Source organism: Bos mutus, chromosome 13, assembly GCF_027580195.1.
Source record: "Bos mutus isolate GX-2022 chromosome 13, NWIPB_WYAK_1.1, whole genome shotgun sequence".
NCBI classification, from domain to species: Eukaryota; Metazoa; Chordata; class Mammalia; order Artiodactyla; family Bovidae; genus Bos; species Bos mutus.
In genome coordinates, this window is record NC_091629.1 from 24,048,902 (window position 1) to 24,073,715 (window position 24,814).

Sequence of the window (24,814 nt, forward strand, 5' to 3'; positions counted from 1 at the left end):
CTCCATCCCCTTCAGACTTCCATTTAGACTCATCAAACTCAGGCCCAGGAAAGCAGCCAGGAGAGAGAAGCAGGCCGCTGATTGCCGTTGCCTTGGTAAGGGGAATCCGCTCCCTCCAGGCTCTGTCGTTGCTATGGGAACAGCACTGCTTGCCTCTGCCGGCTGCCTGCCCCAGGCTGGCAAGATGTACCGGAAAGAAAATTAGGGGGAGAAGGAGAGGAGCAGAAAGAGACTTTGAGGATTTTGAAGGTATTTGGGGGAAACTTCAGCTGGATGTATAGCGGTTGCCAGCATGACACAAGGACCTCGGGCTCCCCAACAGCCTGTACACAGGAAGCACTTATCAGAGGCTCCGGCACTCATGCGGCTCCTTCGGACCAAACACCATCCTGGAGAAATAACCCAGGCGAGGCAGGCAGGAGTTGGTGATCGGTGTGTTTTAACACCGTCGTCGTGAGGAATGTGTCCTTGGCCCCCTTTTGGGCGAACATCCTATCGCTGTTAAAATGAACAGGAACAGCAATAGGTACCCAGGAAGATGACATGGCAGAGGTGTTTCACACATGTTTGCACACTTCCCAGCAACTCTACACGGATGGCGTCCACACACCTTCTCACCAATGGAGGAGGTGGGCTCAGAGAGGGGAAAAGAAAACCCATGAGTCACAGAGGTGGGCCCTGAACCCAGGCCTCATTTCCCATGGTGGGCTTATACTCAAAGCCCAACCAACGGCCACAGGAAAATGTTAAGGAAGCCGAGGCCAAGAAGTGCTGGGCAGAGCCATTCGGCCACTCTGTCTCCGTACGCTCTTCTCAGAGGCAGATGTGGCCCTTCCGAAAGCACTGTTGGGGCTGAGTTTGTGGCCCAGAGTCTGTGCTGGCCTCACGTGGGGGGTTGTTCAACCTCAGAGAAGCTAACTCAACCACCAGCAGCAGCTCCTGAACCACTGGTCCAGCTGGGCAAGGCCAGCTCATGCTATCTGCAGTCAGGGACCCCGTCTCCTCCCCACAGAGGTCTTCATCCTGTCAACACTTATTAGGCACCTGCTGTATGCACTGACCCTACACTGCGTGGACTGGAGGGAGCAGTGACCAGAAACCGCAGCCATTTTTCATATGGCCCAGCAGGCAGATTCAGGCCCGGAGAGATGAAGTGACACGTTGGCAAAAGCCACACCACAAGAAGCCTGGGGATGAGCCCCACATCTCCAGACGCCTGACTGAGGGCCCTTTCCTCGGCCTAAGCTGACCCTTGCCTTAAGGAAATTAAACACCATCACATCAAACTGCTTTAGAACCAGGACAAAACAATACTTCGTGAAATAACTTTGTACTGGCAGGCACTATGTAGGGTGCATATGGGGTGGAGAGGGTTACTGATGAGATAAGTGATGAGCTTTGGGGGCTTACCCCCAAAGAAGCTGCTGCCCCAGTTGGGTCTCTGGTGATGGGGCTGCTCCTGAGTCATGTCCCCTGTGGCTAGGGTCGTCAGGTACTGGTCTTTGCCAATGAGTCACACAAGCTTCCAACATGATGGAATTGAAAATGATTACAATGTTCTTTGCAAGTCATGCAGTAGCTCTCTGAAATCATCATAATAATTTCATCATCAGCCCAGTACATGTTTTCAGAAGAGCTGTCATAAAGTGGGACCCACATCAGGTGAGGCTTCCGGGGGAATTCTTACCTAGCCATTCTTTCCATATGACTGGGAACCACCAAGTAAGAATGTTGTCGTTCTGGAAGCAATTGGAAAGCATTTAACTGACTGTCCTCTGCCTTCCAACCCTCCCGACTGGTCACACCCACCCTTTGTCTCAGCCACTGCCCAGTCACCTCCAGCTCTGTGAGCCACTCTGCTCACAGCCCCTTGCTTCTGCAGTGGGATAGTGATAGACCAGGCCTTTGCCACATGCCATTACACTCTGCACCCCATTAGCAGGCAGTGGTTTTTCAGGACTGTTAGTGGTCCTGCTCAACTATTGGTCTACACTGTCAGTGAGTGACTGTTACTGGTCCTTCTCAGCCATTGGTTGGTGCCGCCGTGGGCCCCGCTCCCAAGTGACCAACTGTCAATGAGTGACCGTTAGTGGTCCCGCTTGGCCATTGGTTGGTGCCGCCATGGGCCCCACCCCCAAGTGACCACTGTCAGTGAGTGACCGTTAGTGGTCCTCAGCCATTGGTTGGTGCCGCCGTGGGCCCCGCTCCCAAGTGACCAACTGTCAGTGAGTGACCGTTAGTGGTCCCACTCGGCCATTGGTTAGCACTGCATTGGGTCCCACGAACAGGCAACCAGTTGTCAATGAACCACCAATCATGGGCATTTCAGCCAATGGTCAGCAGAGTGGTGGTCATCAGGTGGAGAGTGAGGTAAGAGGTGGATCCTGGCCTTCTCCTAGGGTCCTCCAGCTCACCCAGGCTTGGGCCAGCAGGTGAGCTGGGGGGGCCCAGGGACCAGGCTGGGACTGTGTCCTGCCATATCCAGTCCCTGTTGTCTAGGCAGCCTGAGGAGCCTGAGGGCCATTTGGGTCCTAGGGATCTGTCTCCCTCAGCTATGACAGCTAGACAGGGTCTGGAGACTTGGCCCTGAGGGAGCCAACAACTGAGCTTTGCCTCCTCTTAACCAGGCCCTAGACCTTGGAGGGTGGAAGTTGTGCCTTGGGACCTGCCCTTTCATGTCAGAAGAGAGAATCACATCTGTTTGGTGGAGATTGACAAGCATGTCATTCCTTAACCATGACCTGACCTCAGGAATAAAGGGTTTGACACCAGAAGTTTGCAACAACAACCATGCCTCTCCCTCCCCTTTCCTAGAAAAGGGCTTTGCTGAGAGCTTTCAGGAAGTTTGGGGTTTTTAAGGCATAAGACTTGCTTCAGCCTTGCTAGGCCCTGCAGAAAATTTTTCTCTGCTCTGAACGCCAGCATTTCAGTATCATTTGGCCTCACTGCATGTCAGGCACATGGACTAGCATTTGGGTAACAGGATCATCTCATGGAGAATTTCATTGATTTTCTCCTAGCCAGTTCTGACAGCAGGAGGCACCCTTGACCAAGGACTGGGAGTTTCCAGCTGGTGATGAGTCAGACACCAGGCCAGGAAGACAGATCAAGAAGGGAACACTGCCAAGCTCCCCACTCCCCTGAGCATTGAGGAAGGAGGAGCCTGAAGGAGAGTGTCCTGGTCCCCAGCCCTACCCTTTTACCCCAACCTCCACCCAACACCTCCTGGGCCAGCACTTTGGACAGCGCTCACTCTGCCTGTCCAGAGCCAGCACTGGGCTCTGTGGGTCCTTCCCCATCCAAGGGCACAGCTCTCGGCCTGGGCCTATCCAAGAGCCCCAGCCAGGCCCCAGGGTTTATTGGGAATCCAGATCTCTGCTGAGACCCTCCCCTACCAAACTCAAAGCCCAGAACATCCATCTGGTCCTGGTCATTCCACTCCTGAACTCACTGTTGAGCACCCAGGGCATTTAAAATAAAAATTGTTGTTGTTCAGTCACTAAGTCATGTCCGTCCGACTTTGTGATCCCATGGACTGCAGCACATCAGGCTCCTTTGTCCTCCACTATCTCCTGGAATTTGCTTAAATTCATGTCCATTGAGTTGGTGATGCTATCTAACCATCTCATCCTCTGCCACCCACTTCTCCTTTTGCCTTCAGTCTTTCCCAGCATCAAGATCTTTTCCAATTAGTTGACTCTGCATCAGCTGACCAAGGTATTGAAACTTCAGCATTAGCAATAGTCCTTCAAAACGCCTCGATTCAAAACATAAAAATGTGTCACTTACTGACATGGTGCCCTTGATCAAACCATTCTTGGGGGCTCTGGTAGAGAGGCAAGGATGACGGAGCAGGCACGGTGTGGGCATCTTGCAGACTGGTAGGGTTGCCTGCACCATGGCCTTCATTCCCTCCATCTGCTGCTCTCAACAGGAGGGGCAGGAGGGAAGGCAGTGGTTGGCTTCCATGTATCAGTGGCAGGGGCACCTTGATGCCCCTCACATCCCTCGTCCTCCTCGTTGATGGTAAGTGGTCCCCACGCATGGCGGTTTTATATGATGCCCATCACAAGGCAGACCCTGGCTTCAGTTTCCCAAGGCTGTCCTGATGGATACAGTAACCTGCATATTGGCCCATCTCTACCTCTGGAGGAAGGTGGGAAATGGATTGGTCACATTTACCCCTGACTGCCCAGCACTGAAAAGCCCCATGGCAGCTGCACAGATTGCTCCTCTGGTGTGTGGGGGCTGAATTTAGATTGGATCAGGTCCCCACTAGGAAGAAGCCCCCCAGAAGGAAGAGGTCACCAGGTGAAATAAGATGGGCAAGCCGTGCCAGGAGCCAAGAGGTCACAGCTGTGAGGGCGTCATGGGCTGGTCTCCTGGGTGCATGGCCCTCCCTGTGGATGCTCCAGCACACCGTCTGGTCCTGCTGCCGCTGGGTTCCTCGTCTACAGTCCAGAAGCAACAGCTTTCTGGGAGGGTCGGAGGCATAGTGGGTGTCAAGTGCAGGGAGGGTGGGTGCCGGCTGGCCGGGAGCAGAGGTCACTGCGTATGCTGCTGTGAATTCTGCCCAAACCTGTGCAGATGTCCTGCTGTCAGAGCCTCTGTCTCTACCCACTGCAGCCAGCCCATCCCCAGGGCACATCAGGAAGGAGCAGTGCAGCTATGGGCAATGCCTGTTGTCTTCAGAACCATGGAGTGGGGTGCCGCTTTGGCCAGATTCAAGCGCCCCTGGGTGGGGGGCAGACAGTGCTGGGAAACCTGGGCCAGGGGGTTGAGGGACAGGCCTGCCCTGCAGGGTTCCGCACAGCAGCCACCCGTGTCCTGGGTTTGGAAAGTGGGCAGAAAAGAACATTTCTTATGTGTTCTGCCCTGCACTGGACTTCCCAGGAAGCAGAGGGCAATGTGGTATAGAAGTAGGAGGCAGGAGGAGGGAGTCTAAGAGGCCAAGGGGGCCCTGGCCAGGGCAAGAGCAGGACAAGGAAAAGAGGGCCAGTCAGACAGTTCAGAGCAAAGACTTAACCCTGCATGTGCCACGGACCCCCGGGTAGTCCTTGAAGCCCGCAGACCTCTGCTTGTGAGAAACATTTCAGTATTTGCAAGGACGTGTGATGCTGCAGAAGGAAACTGATGCACTGGAATGAAGTTGTCAGGGTGTTAGAACACAGACCTGCACAGTAGTGGTTCCCAGGTGTCCTCATGAACCTTGGTCATAAGTGGTGATCTCCACGCTGCCCCCGTGTTGAAGGGGGTGAGCGGGAGCCAGGCAGATGGTAGGACCGTGGGTCCTGAGCGTGTCTGCTGGGGTCACAGCCCTGCATGTTTCTAACATGGCTGAGATTTGTTGCCTCTATTCTTATCAGGAGGAATCACCAAGTTCCCAGTTAGAGATTTGTGAACTTTGAACTTACAAATGTCATTTTTCCTCATCCAAGTTCACAGTAGACTGAAGAAGGCAGTGCTCTGAAGGCTTCCTGTTCTGAAATGTTGTCACCTGTGTGTACTGAGCTGCTCTTCTCTCTCCATCCCGCAGCCCTGCACGAGTTCCCCAATGACATCTTCACCAATGAGGACCGAAGACAGGGCGCGGTGGTCCTTCACGTGCTTTGCGTAAGTACCCTGCTGATGGCCCCGCTGCGGGGCCTGAGGGAGAGCCTGGAAGGGGGAGTTGGAGGGCGAGGGAGGGGAAAGGAGGGGAAGGGTTTCCCCTCCTGTTCACACACCTGCTGTGGGGTCTGTGAGCCCCAAACAGGTGATCAACAAACGTGCTTTTTAAAAGGAGTTTTTTATCAAAGTGTAGTTGATGTACAATGTTTTGGGTGTACAGAAAAGTGATTCAATTATATGTGTGTGTGTACATATTCTTTTTCAGGTCCTCTTCCGTTCTAGGTTGTTATTACAAGATATCGAGTATAGTTCCCTGTGCTTTACAGCCGATTCTTCTCGTTTGTCTTATATATACGGTACTGTGTATCCAAAGGTCCTGTCTTTAAGAGGCCACAGGTGTGTACGCTAGGGGCTACATGGACATTTTCTTTCCCCGATACCCATGCCCAGGGTGTGGGCTCTGGGGTCAAACAGAGTTGGGATTCTCTCTGCTGAAATGCTACCTTCTTTGGGAGTCCGTCCTTCCCCAACCTGCCTCTGTAAACTTCCTGTCTTCACGTGGCTTTACTTTTCTCTGCAGCGCTAAGTACCCTGTGACATAATATTATCTAGTTCTTTGCTTATTGCTCGTCACCTTCTCTCCCACAGGGATGTAGTTTTGTGCACAGCTGGAATGAGAACAGGGATGTAGTTTTGCATGTGGCTTCCTCCGAGACCTCTTCCTGTCGTGTGGTGGGGCAGTGTCTGGCACGTAGTAGGTGGTCCATGAAAATGTATTCTGGCTCTTAATCTCCACCCCTGGCCTAGCACTTCATCCACAGGCCCAGTGGATGGAAGGCTTTTGATTTTCCTTGTCCCCATCCAGAGAGTTGGGCGGGGGGACGGGGGGAGGCGGGGGGCAGAGGTGGCTCTGTCTTGAAGAAGTAGCTGCAGAACTAAGACTCGGGGCACATTCTCCACTAGACACATCAGTGCTCTTTCCCATCTCCATGGCATGGGCTCCGCCTGCGTGCTCTTGATTCCATTCTGGTTATTTATTGCTGTGAAACTTTCTCTGAATTGGGTGACATATCAGATAACTACATCCTGTTGCTTATCAGTTGCAGGGATCAATAGTTCAGAAAGGGCACAGAGGTGGGTGCTGCACCCCGGGATCCAGGGCCCAGGATGGGAGACTTGGATGGCTGGTGGTGGCACTGATGGCTGGGACTGGAGCCACTGCTGCTGGAGGACCCCTTGAAGAAGGCTCGTCTACTCCCATGTCTGGTGTCTGGGCTGCAGTGCCCGGAGGACTAGCTCAGCTGGGACTGTCAACTGGAGCACCTCTGTGTGGCCCCTCCAGCATGGCTCCAGGTGGCAGCCCAGGGCTTGCAGAGGGAGGGTTGCGGTGACAAGGAGGAAGCCCATGGCCTGAGTGGCACAGCCTCTGAAGTCACACAAGTCATTTCTGCCAGCCTCTATTGCAGTCACATGCCCACCATAACTCAGGGAAGGGGACAGAAACCTTATTTTTCCATCCACAGCATGGGCTCTGGAGTCAGACCAGATGTGGGGTAGATCCTGGTTCTGCTGTCCTTGCTTTGTGAGCGACTTCTGGCAATATATTTACCCTCTGGCCCCATAAGCTGCCTAAGCATGACTCCTTTCCTAATGAAAGCCATCAACTCTACAAGTCTTTCCCCACTTACCCCAACCCCTTAAACCATCCACTTAAAAAAAGGCTCGAGGGGCCCCAAATGATAAAACAGCCTCTGCAGCCCTCCTGCCCATCAGGAGAGTCACGGGCACAGAACAGTTACTATGGATGCCAGCTGCCACCCCAGCACCAGGGAACCTTCCCCGTTGCTAGGCTGAGAAGACCGAGGCACTGCATCAGACCTGGGACTCCCGGCTGCCTCTGCGCCCTGATGGCCTTGACAGCTGAGAGATGAGGTTTCCACTCTCAGCCCAAACAGCACAAACTTCCGTCTCCCACAGGGTGTTGTCGCAGCCAAAGGCAGGGCCCTTCCACCCTCCTCCACTCCCCCCAGCCCCGGGATCCTCTGAACCCAGCTGAAGGCAGAGGAAGGTACGTTGCCTTGTCCTTCATGAGCCAAGGGTCCCGTAAGGCCTATGCCATCTGTGGCAGTGAGTTCCCAGGCAGGCATGAAAGCTAAATAGACAAAGCAGGATAATTCCGGCCTTTGCTTAAAGGTACTTTTTTTTCCCCCTTGCCTGCTGCTGCTGCTGAAGAATTGAAGAATCGTGTCTGACTCTGTGCGACCCCATAGACAGCAGCCCACCAGGCTCCCCGTCCCTGGGATTCTCCAGGCAAGAACACTGGAGTGGGTTGCCAATTTCTTCTCCAATGCGTGAAAGTGAAGTCGCTCAGTCGTGTCCGACTCGTAGCGACCCCCCAGACTGCAGCCCACCAGGCTCCTCAGTCCATGGGATTTTCCAGGCAAGAGTACTGGAGTGAGTTGCCATTGCCTTCTACCCCACCTTGCCTAGAGGAGTGGATATAAACCTGCAGCCTCACACTTTGTCATTACTGGTGTCTTATGCCACAGCCTGCCCTGCCCTGCGCCCTGCATTGTGGAAACCACAGGGCAAGGAGTCTAGGGGCCAAAGTCAGTGTTCACCCCTTGAAGACCATGCTCCAGCACCTGGAATTCCAGAATTCTCCACCCAAACAGCCTGTGTCTGCAGCCAAGGCCCACTCAGGCTTCCTCCCCAACCTGCCTCTCAGAGGGAGGAGACCCCAGTGGAGAAGCCCAACCTGCTGCCTGGGGGATCCACATGCAGGCAGGTGATGCAGGGGTCCTAGGCTCGGGAGAGGAGGAGCCCCTCTGCTGCATTTAGTCAGGCTGGGCCTGCTGGTGGCCTCCTCAGGGTCAGGGAACAAGTTTATATTGTCCAACCTCAGAAATATAACCCATTCCACCCTCCTTCTGCAGCGTCACACGAGCCTCACAGGAAACACTCATGTAGTGTCTGGACATCACAAAACAAAAGCTACTCAGTCCCAACTTGTTCAGCACTGGGACAAGCTCCACCCACCATGGCACCCAGCACACCTGAAGCTCAAGAATTGTCAGATTACATCGTTGAGTGTAGGAAAGGCTGCCAGGGCTAACCTGAGTCATCCCTGTCACCAGTAGGAAACAGTTAAATGCATAAGTCAGAGCTGTAGGAGCTACATATAAAGTCCTGCTCTCAGCCTTCTGGGAAGCATCTCTGAGCCCCTGCAGGATGGTGGCACCAGGCTGGACCCTTCTAACAGTCTGGTCACAGCTCACTGTATTGTTCTGCAGGAGCCCGCTGTATTGGAGGCAGATCCCCCCTGGATGGCTCCCGCTGCATGTTAGTGCGGCCATGGTCCCCCCAGGGCAGGAGGAGTGAAATGAAGGCTCCAACAGCGGAATGGGTTTGAAGAGTGGGCAGGTGTTTTCCAAAGGAGAAGAGGGAAGGGAATTCCAGGCAGGAAGCAGAAACCTGCGATGGAAGATGTAGACCCTGGAGTTCGGGACCTAGAGGGAGTGGAAACTATGGTCTGCAGGGTGGGAGGCCCCAGGAGGTGACTCAGGCACTGGCTTGGAAGTGGTCCCTCCTTGCCTGGGGAATAGGGTCAGGCATGGCCAGAGGCAACCCAGAGCACTCTTCTCCCCTGCCAGGGCACAGAGGTCCAGGAAGGCCGGAGGTCGGCTCAGGGCCATGTGGCTGGGGTCCCAGGTACCCTGACGAACAGCCCTCAGGGCATCATAAATGGCTGTTTACGTCATCCGGCCTCCTCCAGTGAGGGGTGGCAGGCCCTCTTCGGGAGGGTCCCAGAGTTGTGCCCTGTCACCCAGGCTGCCCCAGAGAGGACCCCAGGGACCAGCTGGCAGTGATTTGGGATCTCCACCAGAGCACCCAGGCCTTTTAGCACGTGTCCCGAAACCTGATTAAGCTTCACAGCTAAGCTCACACAGCCCGTCGCACACGGACATCGTGAGTTTGCTTTTCATGGGAGGCTTTCCGCACAGCCCCTGCCCTTGGCCTGGTGCTGGCCCTTGGTCACAGATGCTCTGACTCTCAGAAACTACACTTTAATCTTCCCTGTCCAAGCTTGCCTTCATTTTTTTTTTTTTTTATACTTCCCTCCTTTTTGTGAGCTTTGTGGAAATCAAGCAGCCATTTCTGGTTAAACTTTCCCCGCACTGTGACTTTAATTTTCCTTGGTTCTTCCGGGTTTTGAGGCTGTCAGAAACCTTCAGCCCTGAGATTCCACTAGACAAAGATTCCTTCCTACCTTATTTACCCAGGGGTTCCTTGTGCTGTGCTGTGCTGAGTCATGTATGACTCTGTGACTGTAGCCTGCCAGGTTCCTCTGTCCATGGGATTCTTGTCTCCACAAGAATACTGGAGTGGATTGCTGTGCCTGCCTCCAGGAGATTTACCCAACCCAGGAATTGAACCCGTATCTCCTGCATTGCAGGCAGGTTCTTTACCCACTGAGCCACCTGGGAAGCTCCTGGTAGAGTGGAAATCTGTCATCTGCAAACTTCTATCAACAGTGAATATCCCCAGGAAAACACACTTGTCTGAGAACTTGCTTCACCGTCTGTTCTAATGTTGATCAGGATACGTTCAGTCAGTCTTCCTTAGTTGGGGTGATTGAAGCACAGGAGGGCGGACAGATCCCAAAGGAAGTCTTGGCTTTGTAGCCTGAATTCCAACTCCAACTTCACCCCCAACGTGGAGCAGGGTGAAGGCTAATTTTGACGTGTTCCTGAAGAACGGGGAGAGCCCATCCCAGGTGGGGAGCTCTCTCCTCCTCTCCCTGCCTCCTCCGAGCTTCAGTCCCTTTCCGTCCTGGGGGAGGGGCTCTGGAAGGAGCCTTACAGGGCGGATATCTTTTCCCTGGGGCCTTGGCTGCTTCCAGTCTTCTGTTTAATCATAATATCTTAAGGAATCGTGTCCTTGGATCCTCTCCCCTCCCTGAGGCTCAGAGTGCTTTTGTTAAGAGCCAAAGAATAAACTAATTGATGCACAAGCCAGTTCTCAGTGGTCAGAGGGGCCAGGGTGCCAGTAGAATGTGGAAGGGGCCCTTCTTGCCCCCACCCCTACTTGGAGAGGCAGCTTTGTACATCAAAGCTCCACCTCAGCCCCGGGGGCAGGGGGGGTGGTTTTTGTCTCTCCAAGGTCATTCCTTTCCTTTTTTGCTCTTGAGACTGAACACTTTAAGTCTATAAAACAGTGCTATCTCAAATCTTCTAACGCTGATGAAGTTGTTCTCTCTCTGCTTGGTCCAGTAAGGGAGCTGCTGGCCATGTGAGCTACTGAGCCCTTGAAACTTGGTTAGTCTAACTGAGAGGTTAGTCTGACTTTAAATTTTATTTTATTTTCATTAATATAAATTAAGTAACCTCAGGAGGAAATGGAAACCCACTCTAGTATTCTTGCCTAGAAAATCACATAGGCAGAGGAACAGTCCATATAGGGTTGCAAAGAGTTGGACACAACTGAGCAACTGAGCATGCGTGCATGGCAGGGTGTTCCCTAGAAGACCTAGAGATTCTAGTTGACCATCATCCCTCCTTTTTCTTGCATTGTCAACTCAAAATCACAAAGCAGAGGTGGTCGGGAAAAAAGGTCTCCAGGAAAGAGGCGCTACTCCTTTACCCTTGGCATCTAAGCGATGGCCTGGGTTTAGCAACTCATACACACACGATGCGTAGAAGGCACTTACAGGCCACCAGGCATCCAAGATGGGATTTTTGTGTGTGTGGGGGGGTGGGGTTATGTATAGGCTTCTTTTTTCTTAATATATATTTTTATTGAAGTATAGTTGACTTACAATATTTCAGGTGCACAGCAACGTGATCCAGTTTTACATAAACACACATATTATTTTTCAAATTATTTCCCCTTATAGGTTATTATAAGATATTGACTATAGTTCCCTGAGCTAGACAATTAACCTATTTTGCAAGATGAGATGTTTGATGAGAGAGAAGGATACCCAGATTAGGAGCAGGAGAGCTTGTGTATCACCAAAGTGCTAGGGGCTTTGGAACAAGTCACAGAACTTCTCCTGGCCTCGATTTCCACATCTATAAAGTGGGAGTGCATAGTAGATGCTCAAGAAATGTTAGGTGTTTTGGTCCTTACCTTCTCCTCACCGTACATCTCTCTAAGAGTGGCTCACCTGTGCTTAGCCCACCACAAAGGACCAGAGTCAGACCCACTGGGAGCCGGCCCCATCCTCATGAACACCAGGACACGGGGGCCCAGAGGCCTTTCTATAGCTCCAAGGCCAGGGTCCTTAGAGAGGAGCTGCCACAGGGGTTTCGACGTATAACGGGACCCACAGGATCTGGTCAGCAAGGTCCTGGCAACAACTCTCTGGCCAGGCAGACGTGTTTAGTTAAGGGATTTCACCCTGGAAGAGAAAAATGATTAGAAGAGCTTGTGGAATTTCCTGTTTACTTTTGCAAAAGTGCTGAGCATGTCCTTAATTTGTCAGTGTCAACACAAAGCTAAAACTGGTGTCCAGAGAGGATTAGCACAAAGAGGGTAAATTATGTTTCGAAAGATCTTAAGTTACTCACTCCTCTCCTTGCGTGAGACCCAGTTCAGACAGCCAGAGTCTGACCATCAGGCCCCACGGGCGGCACACATGTTGGCCAGTGGCTGGTTCCCCAGGACCTCAAGCTGGATATAAAGCCTGGTGGTGGCTTAGAGCGTACCCTTTGAGTGAAACCCACCTGAGTGTCGGTCCTGGCTTTTCTACTGATTAGGCGCATAGCCATGGGCGATCTGCTTTGCCTGGTCAAGCTTCATCTTCCCTGTCAGTCGCTGGAGGTGAATCTGGCTGCTTTCAGGAACATATGAAGGCATGTGGGCAGAGCTCTTGGTAGAGTATCTGGCGCTGCTGGGATAAGGCCCCCTGTACCCACTTAGTATTTATAGCTTGGTGTGCCTGCCTGAACCCCAGTTCCCTGCTCCCATGAGTCCAGGGTTTTGCTGATCCCCAGAGCCTGTTCTACCAGAATGCAGGGCAGCCCAGAAGTGCCAGGAAATTATCAACCCCCAGAAGTAGCCCTCAGTCAGAGAGGGGTTGATGGATAAATACCTTTGTTCCCTTATGCCTCCGATGTGCACAAGGAAACACATTCAGCCCTGTCTCCCCCAGGTGCCCCAGCAGGTGCCTGTCCAGCATCTTACGGATAACACACTGGATCAGCAGCCCCTTCCTCCCTGATCTATTTTCCTGCTCTTTTCTGGATTGGAGGGGGGTCACTTTCTGAGACTCCTCCCTCGCAGCTAAAAGGCTTGCACTAGAATCCTGGAATCTAGTTCTGCTTCTAGGGAAAAGGCTGAATAGATATTACCTACCATTATTATTAGCTTCCTGGTGGCTCAGACGGTAAAGCGTCTGCCTGCAATGCAGGAGACCCGGGTTCGATTCCTGGGTCAGGAAGATCCCCTGGAGAAGGAAATGGCAATCCACTCCAGCACTCTTGCCTGGAAAATCCCATGGACGGAGGAGCCTGGTGGACTATAGTCCATGGGGTCACCAAACAGTCACACACAATCTGAGTAAACAACAACCATTATTATTATGCACATCTGTTCTCTCTCTGAAACCCATGAGGCTATAGAAGATGCAAAATTATGAGAACCCAGCCCCTTCTGGACAGACGCTACAGGTGTTCATCTACTGTCTCTTTGGTTCACATCCTGAACCCAGTGCAATAGAGAGAAGCTTAGAGAATGAGCTTGGAGCAGACAGTGTTATCTTTGATCTAATGAGGAGCCCCAACTGGTGATGGGAGAGAGCAGGCACATTGCTTAGATACCAAATATTTACCTATCAGGACCAGACACCTGCAGCCTACTGTATGCTGCTCTTCATCTTATTTATCTATCAATATTTTGTCATTATTGATAGTAATTTATTATTATTGGTCCACTTGTCCCCACTCTATTTTATTTTCTTTATTTTGTTACCTACAAGGCAAACTTAATTTATGTGTTCCTCTGAGATGACATTGCCAACAGTCCCAAAGTGAACAATATTCTATACCGACTACAATTTTACAGTATCTTTCCTCTGAAACCACCGACTCCAGTTACATGCCTTGTCTCCACGATGTTGGTGCTGTTAGGTAGCTTGGGCTTTGCAGAGCCCCAGCGAGCTATGTCTGTAGCCCCTACAGAGCTGTGTCTGTTTCCCAATTTCACAAGGACTCAGAGTCCTTTCTGAACATGTGCTCCAACATGTAGCATCTGAACAAACACGTCATTGGTGACAATCACAGTGTTCTTTCCCTGAAGCATTGGCCTCTGTCTGCTGAGATGTTATTTCAGCAGCTGAAGCTGGTGCCTGAGTATGAAAACCACCCAAATGTATTCTCAGTTAAGGAGTGGGCAGAGGTGGGTTTGGGGTGTAGCTTTGGCTAAGCCCATTCAACCTGGGGGGCCACAGTGAGGACGGAGCCAGATTCTTCTGCCACATCTCCCCCTACCCCTGCTTCCCTGAGATCCCAAGAGCTTCTCACCCTCTTCAGAAGCTCCTGAAGAGTTTCCAGAACTGTTCCCATTGCTAGCTGGGGGGGTCTTGTGGGCTGCCGTCTCTGGGGTCGCATAGAGTCGGACGCGACTGAAGCGACCTAGCAGCAGCAGCAGTCCTCTCTTGTTCTTACACTTAAGGAATCTTAAGGAACACCAAAGATAAATTGCCCTTTCAATAAGTGGCCCCTCTTTCATTGGGGAATTTAGAACCAGATCCCAGGGAGCTGGTTTAGGGGATATTTGGAGTGAACTGTCAGCCATCGAACTTGCCTCTCACTGTCAGCCCAGGGACGAAGATGGCACCCACCTACCCAACTCCTAATCCAATGGGTGTGTGTCCTCCACTCCTGGGACACCTGTGACACTCTCTCTGAAAGTCTTGTTTCCTAAGGCTTGCTTCATCTTACTCCCAAGAATACTAGGAGCTATTTGCAAATAGATTTCATGATGAAAGGCTCTTTTGCCTGGAAATGACAAAGCAAGAATGCAAATTAGGTCCACCTGTGGCCTCATCCTTGGCCCATGGCTGGGGATGCTCTTCATGGACTCTCGTGATGCATTCTCAGAATACAAGGCCCTCTCCTGCCCTGGGAGTGGATTCCAAAGGTAAACATGGAGTCTGTCTTGTCTGCTATGTTATTAGTGCTTTGATGGATCTCATTTTACATACAAAGGTAGGAGCCTGAGGATCTACTTTTTCTCCTCTTGAACTTGTTAAAGCTGTCTTTTCCTCAGTGCTGTGAACTAGAGGGATGAGCGCAGTTAGCAGAGTGGTTTTCAGTATCTGAAACTGTGATGGGACCAGCAGCTTTGGCTCGTGCTGGCCCTCTCATCCTCTCCTGGACACAGGCCCAGCTTCATCTGACTTCATTGCTTTTCTGTTTCACAGGGTTGGCTTGAGGCAAAACCTATTACTCTCCTCTGCAGAGGACGAGTCCCAGAGGGCAATTTTATCCCCAGGCTGGATGTGTGCACATCCGTCTGAGTGCACACATGACATACACAGATGCTTATCTATGGATACCATAACCCTCTTTTAAAAGGCAATAGGAAAGACATTTTACCATCTTAGGCACAATTACTTAAAGTGGGATTCTGGATAAAGGAGTGTGTGTGTGAGTGTGTTTAATTTCTCCCTTGGCAACTCAGCACTCCATTGAAGAGGGAGTGTAGATTGATATGGAGTTGGAATATAGTTTGAAATGGAGCCATGGGTTTTTAAAAGACAACAAACCCTCTTGCCCCTTAGATTGGCCATCTCAGAAACACATCCACTGAATTGCTCAGGCTGGAATCATAGAATCAGCCTTGACTTCTTTCCCTCCTACCCCACCGCCATCAGCTCATCCTGGCCTTTCCACCTCCAAACTGTGTCTTATCCCCATCTCCTCTCCATCCTCACTGGCATGGCTATTGTCCAGGCTGCCATCACCCTCCCCTGGACCAGGATCTCCCCTCATGTCCACGTCCCACACAGTGGTCCAGGCAGTCCTTTAATGATATATGTGGGGATTGGCCTGCACGTTCTGTGTCTGCCCACCTCTCCACATCCATGTCCTACTCTCCCCACCCCGAGTACACTCCCACCCTCAGACCTTCCTCGTGTTCCTCAGTCATTTCAAGCTCATCGCACCTGGGGTGCCTGGGTGCACCCCTTCCTCTGATTCCACATCGACCCTCCATCCTGCTGCCGTGTGCAGTGTCTACACATGCCTCGGTTCTCACGTGTGAATACTCCATGACTAGCCACTGCCTGAACGTTTTGCTCCACTCTTTGCTAGCAAAGAAACCAGATTTTTCTATACCAAAAATGGCAAAAAGTGAATCCTCTTGTCTCCCTTGCTATAGTAAATAGACAAGTCAGTTCAGAGAGTAGTCTGTTCAAACTGGAAAGAACTCAGGATGACTAACGAGATGATTTACTGTGTCATCCCTTATAAAATTAGCTGGTCCTTGTCTTTTTTAAAAAAATAAAAACTGATAGGAAGGGAAAAGCTCTTCTGTGAGTGTATTCGTCTCTGTGTGGCTTAATGATGGTGTTGACATGGAGATTCAGGGAAGGGAGGGGAAGGGGTGTCCTGCACTGTGAGATGTGGCAGAGACTGGAATGTTTCCCGTTGTGATCTTTCTAATAATGAGATAGAGTCTTTGAACACTGGCAGGAGAGCTGTGCTGCTTTGAATGTCTTCAAACCAACTGAGTGCAGAGGGTCTCTCTCTGTTTGTCTTTGGGGTAAATGGGCGATGGCACCATTCACCAAAGGAGAAAGAGTGTGGCTGGTGAGGATGTCACTACTGTGTTGACTGTAGGATGACTCAGTGGTGGTGGGCCAGTCTGTCCCAGGGCTACCACTGTTCAGCTCTACGACCTTGAGAAAGTCACTAGCCTTTCTCATATTTTGGCCTCTTCAGCTATAAGTGAAAAAAAATTCTCAAGGTCCAGTCTAATTCCAGGAGCCACAATTGGTGCAGTAAAAGACAAAAGGACTCCCGTCTCTGGTCAGGCATGACACTGTCCAATTTCCTGGGACTCAGCCCCTTCTGACGAGCCTGTGCTACCTGGAAACACACAGGAGTATCAATATTGCCTAAGTGAAACTCGGCAGGTTGGGGTTGGGAGCTTAAGCTCTGGGCTTGCGTACAGACAGGCACTCTCCGAGGCTCTGTGCCTTCATATCACAAGAGAACAGGCTCATTTCCATGGCCCCTGGGGTTAGATCAAGTCACATGACCAGTGTGGGCAGAACAAAAGTGGGCAGCTGCTCCATATGTGGAACAGGACTCCTGCAGAGAGTCAAGAGCCACCACTGCCCCCAAGTAATATTCATGGCAAAGGGCCAGATGCTAGACCACTCCAGCCTCATTTGGCCAGTGGTCTGTGCACGAGTCCAGGGCATCAGGGTGGGAGCCAAGCAGAAAGAAGGTCCCCCAGTGTTCATTGCTCAGCTGAAGATCAGTCACAAGGTAACAGGGGATACCTCGTGTCATTTTTTCAGCCACCAGTGTACCCGGCAGTGGTCCAAGTGCATCAGGAATCTCCCAGAAGCTCAGAAAATGAAGTAGATAGGAATTTACTCTCTCCCATTAAGATGCTGACAAGGGAGAGTGGCAGAGAGCACCAGGGCTTGTGTGCACACATGCTGCACAAACAGGGCATCCAGTTGGTCCACTCCAGGCCATGAAGGTAAAGGCTGGGGGTGGGGGACAGACATTGGCTGCAGATCTCCCACAGTGGGAGGAGCATGCCAGCATCTTCCTCTCACCTTCTTCCGCCTTAATCCTCCCATTTTAGATAAATGAACAGACTGAGGTTTAGCAGAGCAAACAGCCCAAAGAAGCAAATTGCTGACACCATGTTGAGACCAGTGTTGCATAATTACCTCAGCTTCAATCAAATGAAGACATGTTGATGGAGAGATTTGTCAGTGAGCAGTGCAGGATGGGAGGTGGTCCTCCCCTCCCAGGGGGCTGACAAATATAAGACTCGTGCTGGGAACATGGCACAAAAAATGAAGGATGAGACGCTCAGAGCTGCGTGTTCATCAGCTTCTCCTGCGGGAGCCGATCTTGTTCCCGCTTTGTAGATGGGTCACTAAGACTCTGAGAGGGTCCCATGACATAACACCTGGGACGCAGGGATTACTTCCTCTTTTCGCAGGTGAGGAAACTGAGGCAGAGAGGAATCAGGCAACTTGCCCAGGGCACAGAGCGCAGGATTGACGGCTGGGCTTGGAGCCAGGTGCAGGGCTCCTGAGTTGGTGGGCGATGGGGAGGGAAGTCTCCTTCCATGGCAACGATGTGAGTGATGACATTGGAAGTGACTCCAGACATGGTCAGTAGGCACAGTGTTTGATAGTTTCCAAAGCCTTATTTCTGGGCACAGCTCTAGAAACCTCCCAGTTCTTTAAGCTGCCAGAGGACCCGGGGGTTGTAGGGTGGACACAGGGACTGTGGCCATGCTGCAGGGCAGTGTCACCAGCCTTGTGTCCAGCACCAGGGTGGGCTGGTCATTGTTGGACTGATCCCTCCATGTCCAGATTCCTGAGTGCCTTGTTTCCGCCCACATTACTCCCCCATCCATGCCCCAAGGAGAGGGGCCATCTGGCTAGACCCTGGTCATGGCTCTGGCCTGGCCCTGCCCTGCCCTTTGCTCTTTCACCAGCAGCCAAGCCATGTGAAAGAGCAGGAGCCGGGGGCATAGGGTTTGCGGGGCTCAGCTGACTCTATCTGTGACCCTCATTTGTCTGCAATTCCGGAAGCCTTTGAAGAGCACTGGTGATAATTGCAGAATTCCCACATATATTGATGAGAAACAGCTACATAAATAGCACAGCTTGGTATTTACAAAGTGCCATTTTCTGTAAATAGAGGATTTTGGCAACGACTTCCAGGCAGCTCATCCACCTTCTGGAGGCAGCACTTGTCTTATTTCAGTTCTTTCTGGAAGCTGCTTCATGTGCCCTCTTGGTGGCCTGTCCTGCAGCCTCAGCAGGTACAAGGAAGCCTCCAGGTGGTCAGGAGCCAAGAGCAGAGACACCATCTATTCCATAGCATAGGGACACCTGGTTCCCATTGGAGAGGTGTCGCAACCACCTGCCACCATCTCCAGGTTAACACCTGACCCCAGTACAATCATTTGGGCTTCTCAGAGGATCTGTGGTCTTCAGGTTGGAAATCAAGGCTCCTTTATTGATCGGGAACAGAAATGCTAAGTTATTGTCTGACTATGTGCTAAATGCAGGGTTTCTCACAAACTTTTAATATGCAAATTTGGGCCATGAATCTCCATATGGGAAGTGTAATAGCATGGCTTTCAAAGCTGATCACAGAATTCTTCTTTCACAAGTACTTTACAGTTTGCTAAAGTCCTACTTTGAGTAATGATGACTAACCACCGTCAGGGCCCATTAATGATCTTAGCTCTAAATGAATGATATTGCATCAGTAAGCTTCTGCTGTGTAACAGAGGAACCTCTGTTTTAGTAGCTTATATAAGCAACCACTTATTTAGCTATGGTTCTATGGGTCAACAATTTGGGCAGGGCTTACCCAGGTGGTTCTTCCAGTCTTGGCTAGGCTTCCCTGTGTGTCTCTCATCAGTTGTCAGCAGCCAGGTGCCTGTCTTTGGGCAGATGACTGGCTATCAGCTGGGGTCACATGTTGTATCATCCTCCAGGGAACTAGCCTAGGTTTCTTCACATGGCAGCTAGAAATGTCCCATGAGATAATCAGAAGCTGCCCTAAGCTCCCCATTGGCATGGTATCATCTCTGCCATATCCCGTTGGTAAAGGCAATTCACCAAGCAGCTCCCTTGGATCCTCAGCCAAGGAGAAACAAGTTCCAGAAAGTGGAGGCTCCACATTTCTAGGCAGGAGGGTCTTTGGAGAGGTGATTTGATTGGGAGAACAGGGCTGGCATTCTTGTTGAATCTGTGTGTGGAACAAAGAAAAAGGGTTTTGGACCTAGATGGCATGTTTGTTTGGGGTGTCAGGACATGGAGGGCCAGCTAATTGAGATTATACAAGAGCAAAACCACCTTAGAATCCACTTCTCCATGACCCCACAAGAGGTGAGTCTCAACTTTTCTCTATCAATAAAATAGGATTCTCAGCATGATAGCACACCAGAGACAACTGGGAATGCTCCCGTAGTCACTCCAGGACAAAGTTTGGTTCTTTATGTTGCTGCAGCAAAATGGGGTGGGGCACACGCAGAGGTGCTTCATGAGCATCTCTGAACGGGGGAGGTTAACATGAGCTGCACAGCTCTGAGAAGAAGGTTAACATCTGCTGCACGGCAGAAAGAGGAGGAGGCCTGGGGTGGATGCATCTCCATGGTGTCTGTGCAGGCAGCAGTAGGGTGTCAGCAGGGATGCTGGTGTCATGGGAGGAGGGAGCAGCAATCACCAGGCAGGCAGAATGGGGGGTCACTTGGGGTTTGGGGTTCAGCTTTGTCCATGTCCTGTTAGACACGTTGCTCAGAATCTGTAGGCCTATGTAGAAATGACCGAGCTCTGTGGGAAACACTGGGCTTTGGTCACCTGTGGGCAGATCTTTATATCATCCTAGGCCTGGATGGAAATTGATCAGCTAGAGACTGTATCATGTGCCGGCCTCAGCCATTTGCTGTCACCGCCCTATGCTTCTCCAGTCATGTTGAAGGCATGGCAGCATCAAGAGTGAACCCCCAAATGGAGCAAACAGTTGAGCTGGCAGGTGGCAGGCAGCCTTGGCCCTCCACTGGTCCATCCCATTGGGTACAGGAAACACTACACTGGTGGGCACTGCCCAGAGGACCCCTTGGTTTGTCAGCTTTGAAATGACCACATGCATTGGAAGAGTGACTCTTAGAATATCGTAGGACAAGTCACTTGATTGCCAACAGGAAAGCAAGCACGTGGCTACCTGTCCCTGCTGACCTCATAGGTTTCCAGGGACGTTTGTAGAAAATCATTCAGGAAGCACTTTGAGAGGCCACCACTGGTAAACATGGTACTTCTGGATAAATGACAAAATGGTGCCCCTTCCTGGGTGGAGCAGCCCAAACTAGGCTGCCTCCCCTCAGCCGAAAGGATTGTGCAGTGCAGACACTGCACAGCTATTCCTAGTGATCTCTGCGGTTTTTGGAAGAAAGTTTTCTCTTGGTGATCTGCAGCAGTGTCAAGGCATGGCCATCACTCTGCTTAGTTCAGTGCTTTACTTGAGATCACTGTTTGCTCAAGCACATAGCACTTAATAAAGAAGATTCTTACCCTAGATCAATCAACCAACAAATACACAGTTGATCTCATTATTCACAAATTCTGCATTTGCAGATTCGCCTACTTGCTAAAATTTATTTGCAGCCCCCAAAGCAATATTTGCACGTGCTTGTTCTCAGCTGAGGTTGAGTGAGGCAACTGTCAACAAGCATCCCATTCAGCCCGCATTGTGCCACGCTCTCTGTATTTTTGTGCTTTCAGGAGGGGATGAGGATGAGGTTGCTGTTTATATTTGCCTCCGAGCACAATGCTGAAGTGCGGTCTAGGGTTCCTGTGCATGAAGGCTGGGATGTGCCTGATGGAGAAAATATTAATACACGTGTTAGATGAGCTTCATTCAGGCACAAGAGACACTGGTGTTGGCCATGAGTTCAATGTTAACAACTCAAGGGTATGTGTTAAGGAAGGTGTTTTTAAAGAGAAACGCACATAAAACAAGATTCTGGGTTGATCCTTTGAGGAAAATGTTGTGCCCTGAGCCTCACAGGAACCTGACCCTCTATTCCTCCAGGAGGAAGGGGTTGGTCCGCACTACTTTGGTGTTTGTGGTGACTTGATGGAACATGACCACTGGAGGCTGGGCTATGTCAACATCGCCCTCCTGTACTGCAGCAGAGTAGTGTGGACCACCCACTTCAGTGCAGCGAGATCTCTGATTTCAGGACACACCTCGTGTCGGTTGTGGGGGGCAGGACTGCACAGCACCGGGTGGGTGGGCAGCAGGAGGCCTGTGCCGGAATTCCACCTCCCCCCAGGCCTGTGGCACAGCTGTGTACTTGTTACATGGCCTTCCTGAGGTGAGTTTTTCCTCCTCAAAGACAAGAAGATGATATTACCTACCTCGTGAGGATGCTGTGAGGATGGTGGAAAATATATATAAAACACTGCCCAGCCACAGCTTCACCAAGTCCTCAGTGAGTGTTGGCTGTTAAGAGAGATGATGCCGGCCTTTCTCAAGAGGAGGCAGGCAGCAGGGGCAGACAGAAGAGGACCAGGTGAGACCAGCATTTTCTTTCAAGCACTTTGGATTTCCTGAAAGGTAAAGATACCTATGTTCCTGTGCTAGTACCAAGACCCCTTCAGGAGCCAAACATGAATGCACTCGGGACTGTCTGTGTACATGGTCCCCTCCATCAGTGGAACGTGGGAAGTCAACAGTATTTTCCTGTGCACTGTGGTTACCAGAGAGCTTCCCTGGTAGCTCAGATGGTAAAGCATCTGCCTGCAATACAGGAGACCTGGGTTCGATCCCTGGGTCAGGAAGCTCCCCTGGAGAAGAAAATGGCAACCCATTCCAGTATTCTTGACTGGTAAATCTCATGGACAGAGGAGCCTGGTAGGCTACAGTCCATGGGGTTGCAAAGAGTCGGACATGAGTGAGTAACTAACAGTGGTTACCAAGCTTGTATGCACAACATGCTAATATACCGAGATGAGTTGTTGGGGCAAGGAATAGAGACTTTATTCAGAAAGAGAGCAGACCCTGAAGATAGTTCCCAAAGAAGCTTCTTGCCAGGGCATCCTTCTAGATGTACCTCAGAGAGGTGCAGCCTGGCTAAAATGAAAGACTGGAAATCCCAAGTGTTACCAAAGATGTGGAGTAACTGGAACTCCCATCTGCTGTTGGTGGAATTATACATTAATGCGATCACTTTGTAAAACTTTTTGGTAGTAGAAGCTGAACAGCAATGTGGAGTTGCTCTGTGACCCAGCAATCCCACTTCTAGGTATCAACAGAAATGTATATTATGTACAAAACAGAAGTACTAGAATGTCCATGGAAGCACCGTTTGTAGTAGCCAAAGCGCCGTCAGTAGTGCAAGGAATAAGTACATGGCACTCACGTCACACAGTGGAAGACTTCACAGCCAGGGTAACGACATACAGGGTGTTTGAGCCTCACACATGGGGTACTGAGTCTGACACAGAGTGTGGACTGTATGATTCTACTTATATTAAAGTACAAAAACAGATACAAGTCAGGATAATGGTTCATCTTAGGCTTGAGTGACTCTGGGGGGGCTTGTGAGGTACTGGTCAAGTTCTCTACTGATGCCATAAATACATTCTGGTGTCAAAATTGACCAAGCTGTTCAGTTAAAACATGTCCATTCCAATAACAAAGAAAACATAAGTCAGAATCCCTGAGTCACTGGTGAGATGGCAGCCCAAGCACAGAGGCTGCGTTCTGCCCTCTGCAGCCCTGGGCAGAAGCCTGGGGTGGAAGCCCACAATGGAGCTCCCGTGGGTGAGTGTGCTCTTCACACCAACAGCCCAAGAGCTTGCTGAGTCTGCCACTCACACTTTTCCTCCAGGACTTCAAGTTGCCAAGGGCACAGCTGTTAGGGTCACAGTGTGGGTACGGACCCTGAACTGATCTTTCCATTCCGATGGTTGACGGACATCCGTACTCATACCACAGACACAAGTAAACACCACGTACCCACTTGCTATAATCTGCTCCATTTTACAGATGAAGAAACTAAGGCTCAGGGAGGACAGGTAGCCCATCCAAAGTCACTCAGGGAACACGTTCAGAATTCGAACCAGTCTCCCAGACTCCACAGCCTGCCTTCTAAGTGGTGGGCCCTCCTGCCAGGAGGAGGGGCACGGGGGACTCGCTGCTCCCAGCGAGCGTCCTACCCTGGCACAACCTGCACCACCCAGAAACCACCTGAAGCCCTCCACACAGTTCTCTTCCACAGTGCCCATTTAAAATGCAAATTGATTCTTTAATCTGCCTTGAAAACACAAAAGCTGTTCCTTTACAGAAATGTGAAACCAGAAGGTTCTCAGAGGCCGGTAACACCAACTCCTCCACATTTGTACATTCCAAACAGTATGGAAGGGAGGAAGCCGGTGCCAGAGTGAGGAATAAACATCCCATGTGTTATGTGTGGGCGCTTAATATTGCACAAAGACTGGCGAAGCGGATTTCCTGACATTCTGTGCCATAGGAATGGGGGAGCATTTGCATTTGATTTGCTTTATTTCCAAAATTATTTTCAGAAATGGGAAAGGAAGCCGAGAGGAAAAAGCAGAACATCTCCGATCTTCCTTTCCTTCAGTGTAGTCCTAACTCACCTGTCAGTCACAAAGATCAATGACAGGTATTAATAAAGAGAAAATCTATTTCAATAGCAATGTCACTTTACGTGTATTGAAATGTATAAACATTGAAGTAATTAAAAATTACAGATAATTTAGTACTCTCCCATGCCCCTCTCCCACTTCTTACAGGATTACCCTGAAAAACCACGCACAGTTAAGAATGTGAACTGGTGAAGACTTGAAAGCTGGCTAGTTTAACAAACTTCATAGATTCAGCTCATGTGTTCTGATTGAAACGCAGTTTTTTACTTTTAGTCTCCCTTTAGAAGGAACATATTTTGCTTAAACCTTCCTTTTAGGCTAAACCCATGATGGAAACTTTTCAGACAGAGAAGAATGACGTGTGTGAAAGATTGAACAGTAGTGCTAGTGATGACAGTGGCAGTGTCCTGGGAGACGTCTCTTGACAGCGCTCAGGCTGCCCTGATCCTGCTCCATCCACACACATTTTGTGCTCTCGGGAATGGGGCTCCTTATACACCCAGACATCTCCTTCCTTCCTTCCTTTCTTTCCAGCTTCCTTCCTAAGTCAGTGTTAAATGTTCGTTCACAAGTATCACTGTTTACTTTGTGCTCTCCCTGGTTAGGATATCCTGAAGGAAGAGGATATGGAGGTGGAATCCAAGGAGGCAGAAACCTACCCCCTTCCCCATTTGCTGGAATCACAGACCCCTGGCATCTCAGAATCAGTCTTAGGATGCATGATCTCATTAGTCACCAAAGTCATTTCTCAGTCATTGTTTCCAGAATGTCCCCATTAAAATATGAAAAGCTTACCTGAAATATAAGAAAATT

At 50.6% G+C, this 24,814-nt stretch overlaps 1 protein-coding gene and 1 non-coding gene across 2 annotated transcripts in view; both read left to right on the forward strand.

Annotated features, from left to right (window-relative positions):
• Positions 1-24,814, forward strand: part of SLC24A3 (solute carrier family 24 member 3) — a 428,778-nt gene that overhangs the window by 257,011 nt on the left and 146,953 nt on the right. Inside the window, exon 3 of the mRNA XM_070381141.1 lies at positions 5,537-5,613. Within this exon, the coding sequence (XP_070237242.1) occupies positions 5,537-5,613 (77 nt within the window). The remainder of the gene's footprint in view (positions 1-5,536; positions 5,614-24,814) is intronic.
• On the forward strand, positions 12,983-13,055 carry TRNAC-GCA (transfer RNA cysteine (anticodon GCA)). The gene has a single exon. It is a non-coding gene; the product is annotated as a tRNA-Cys (tRNA).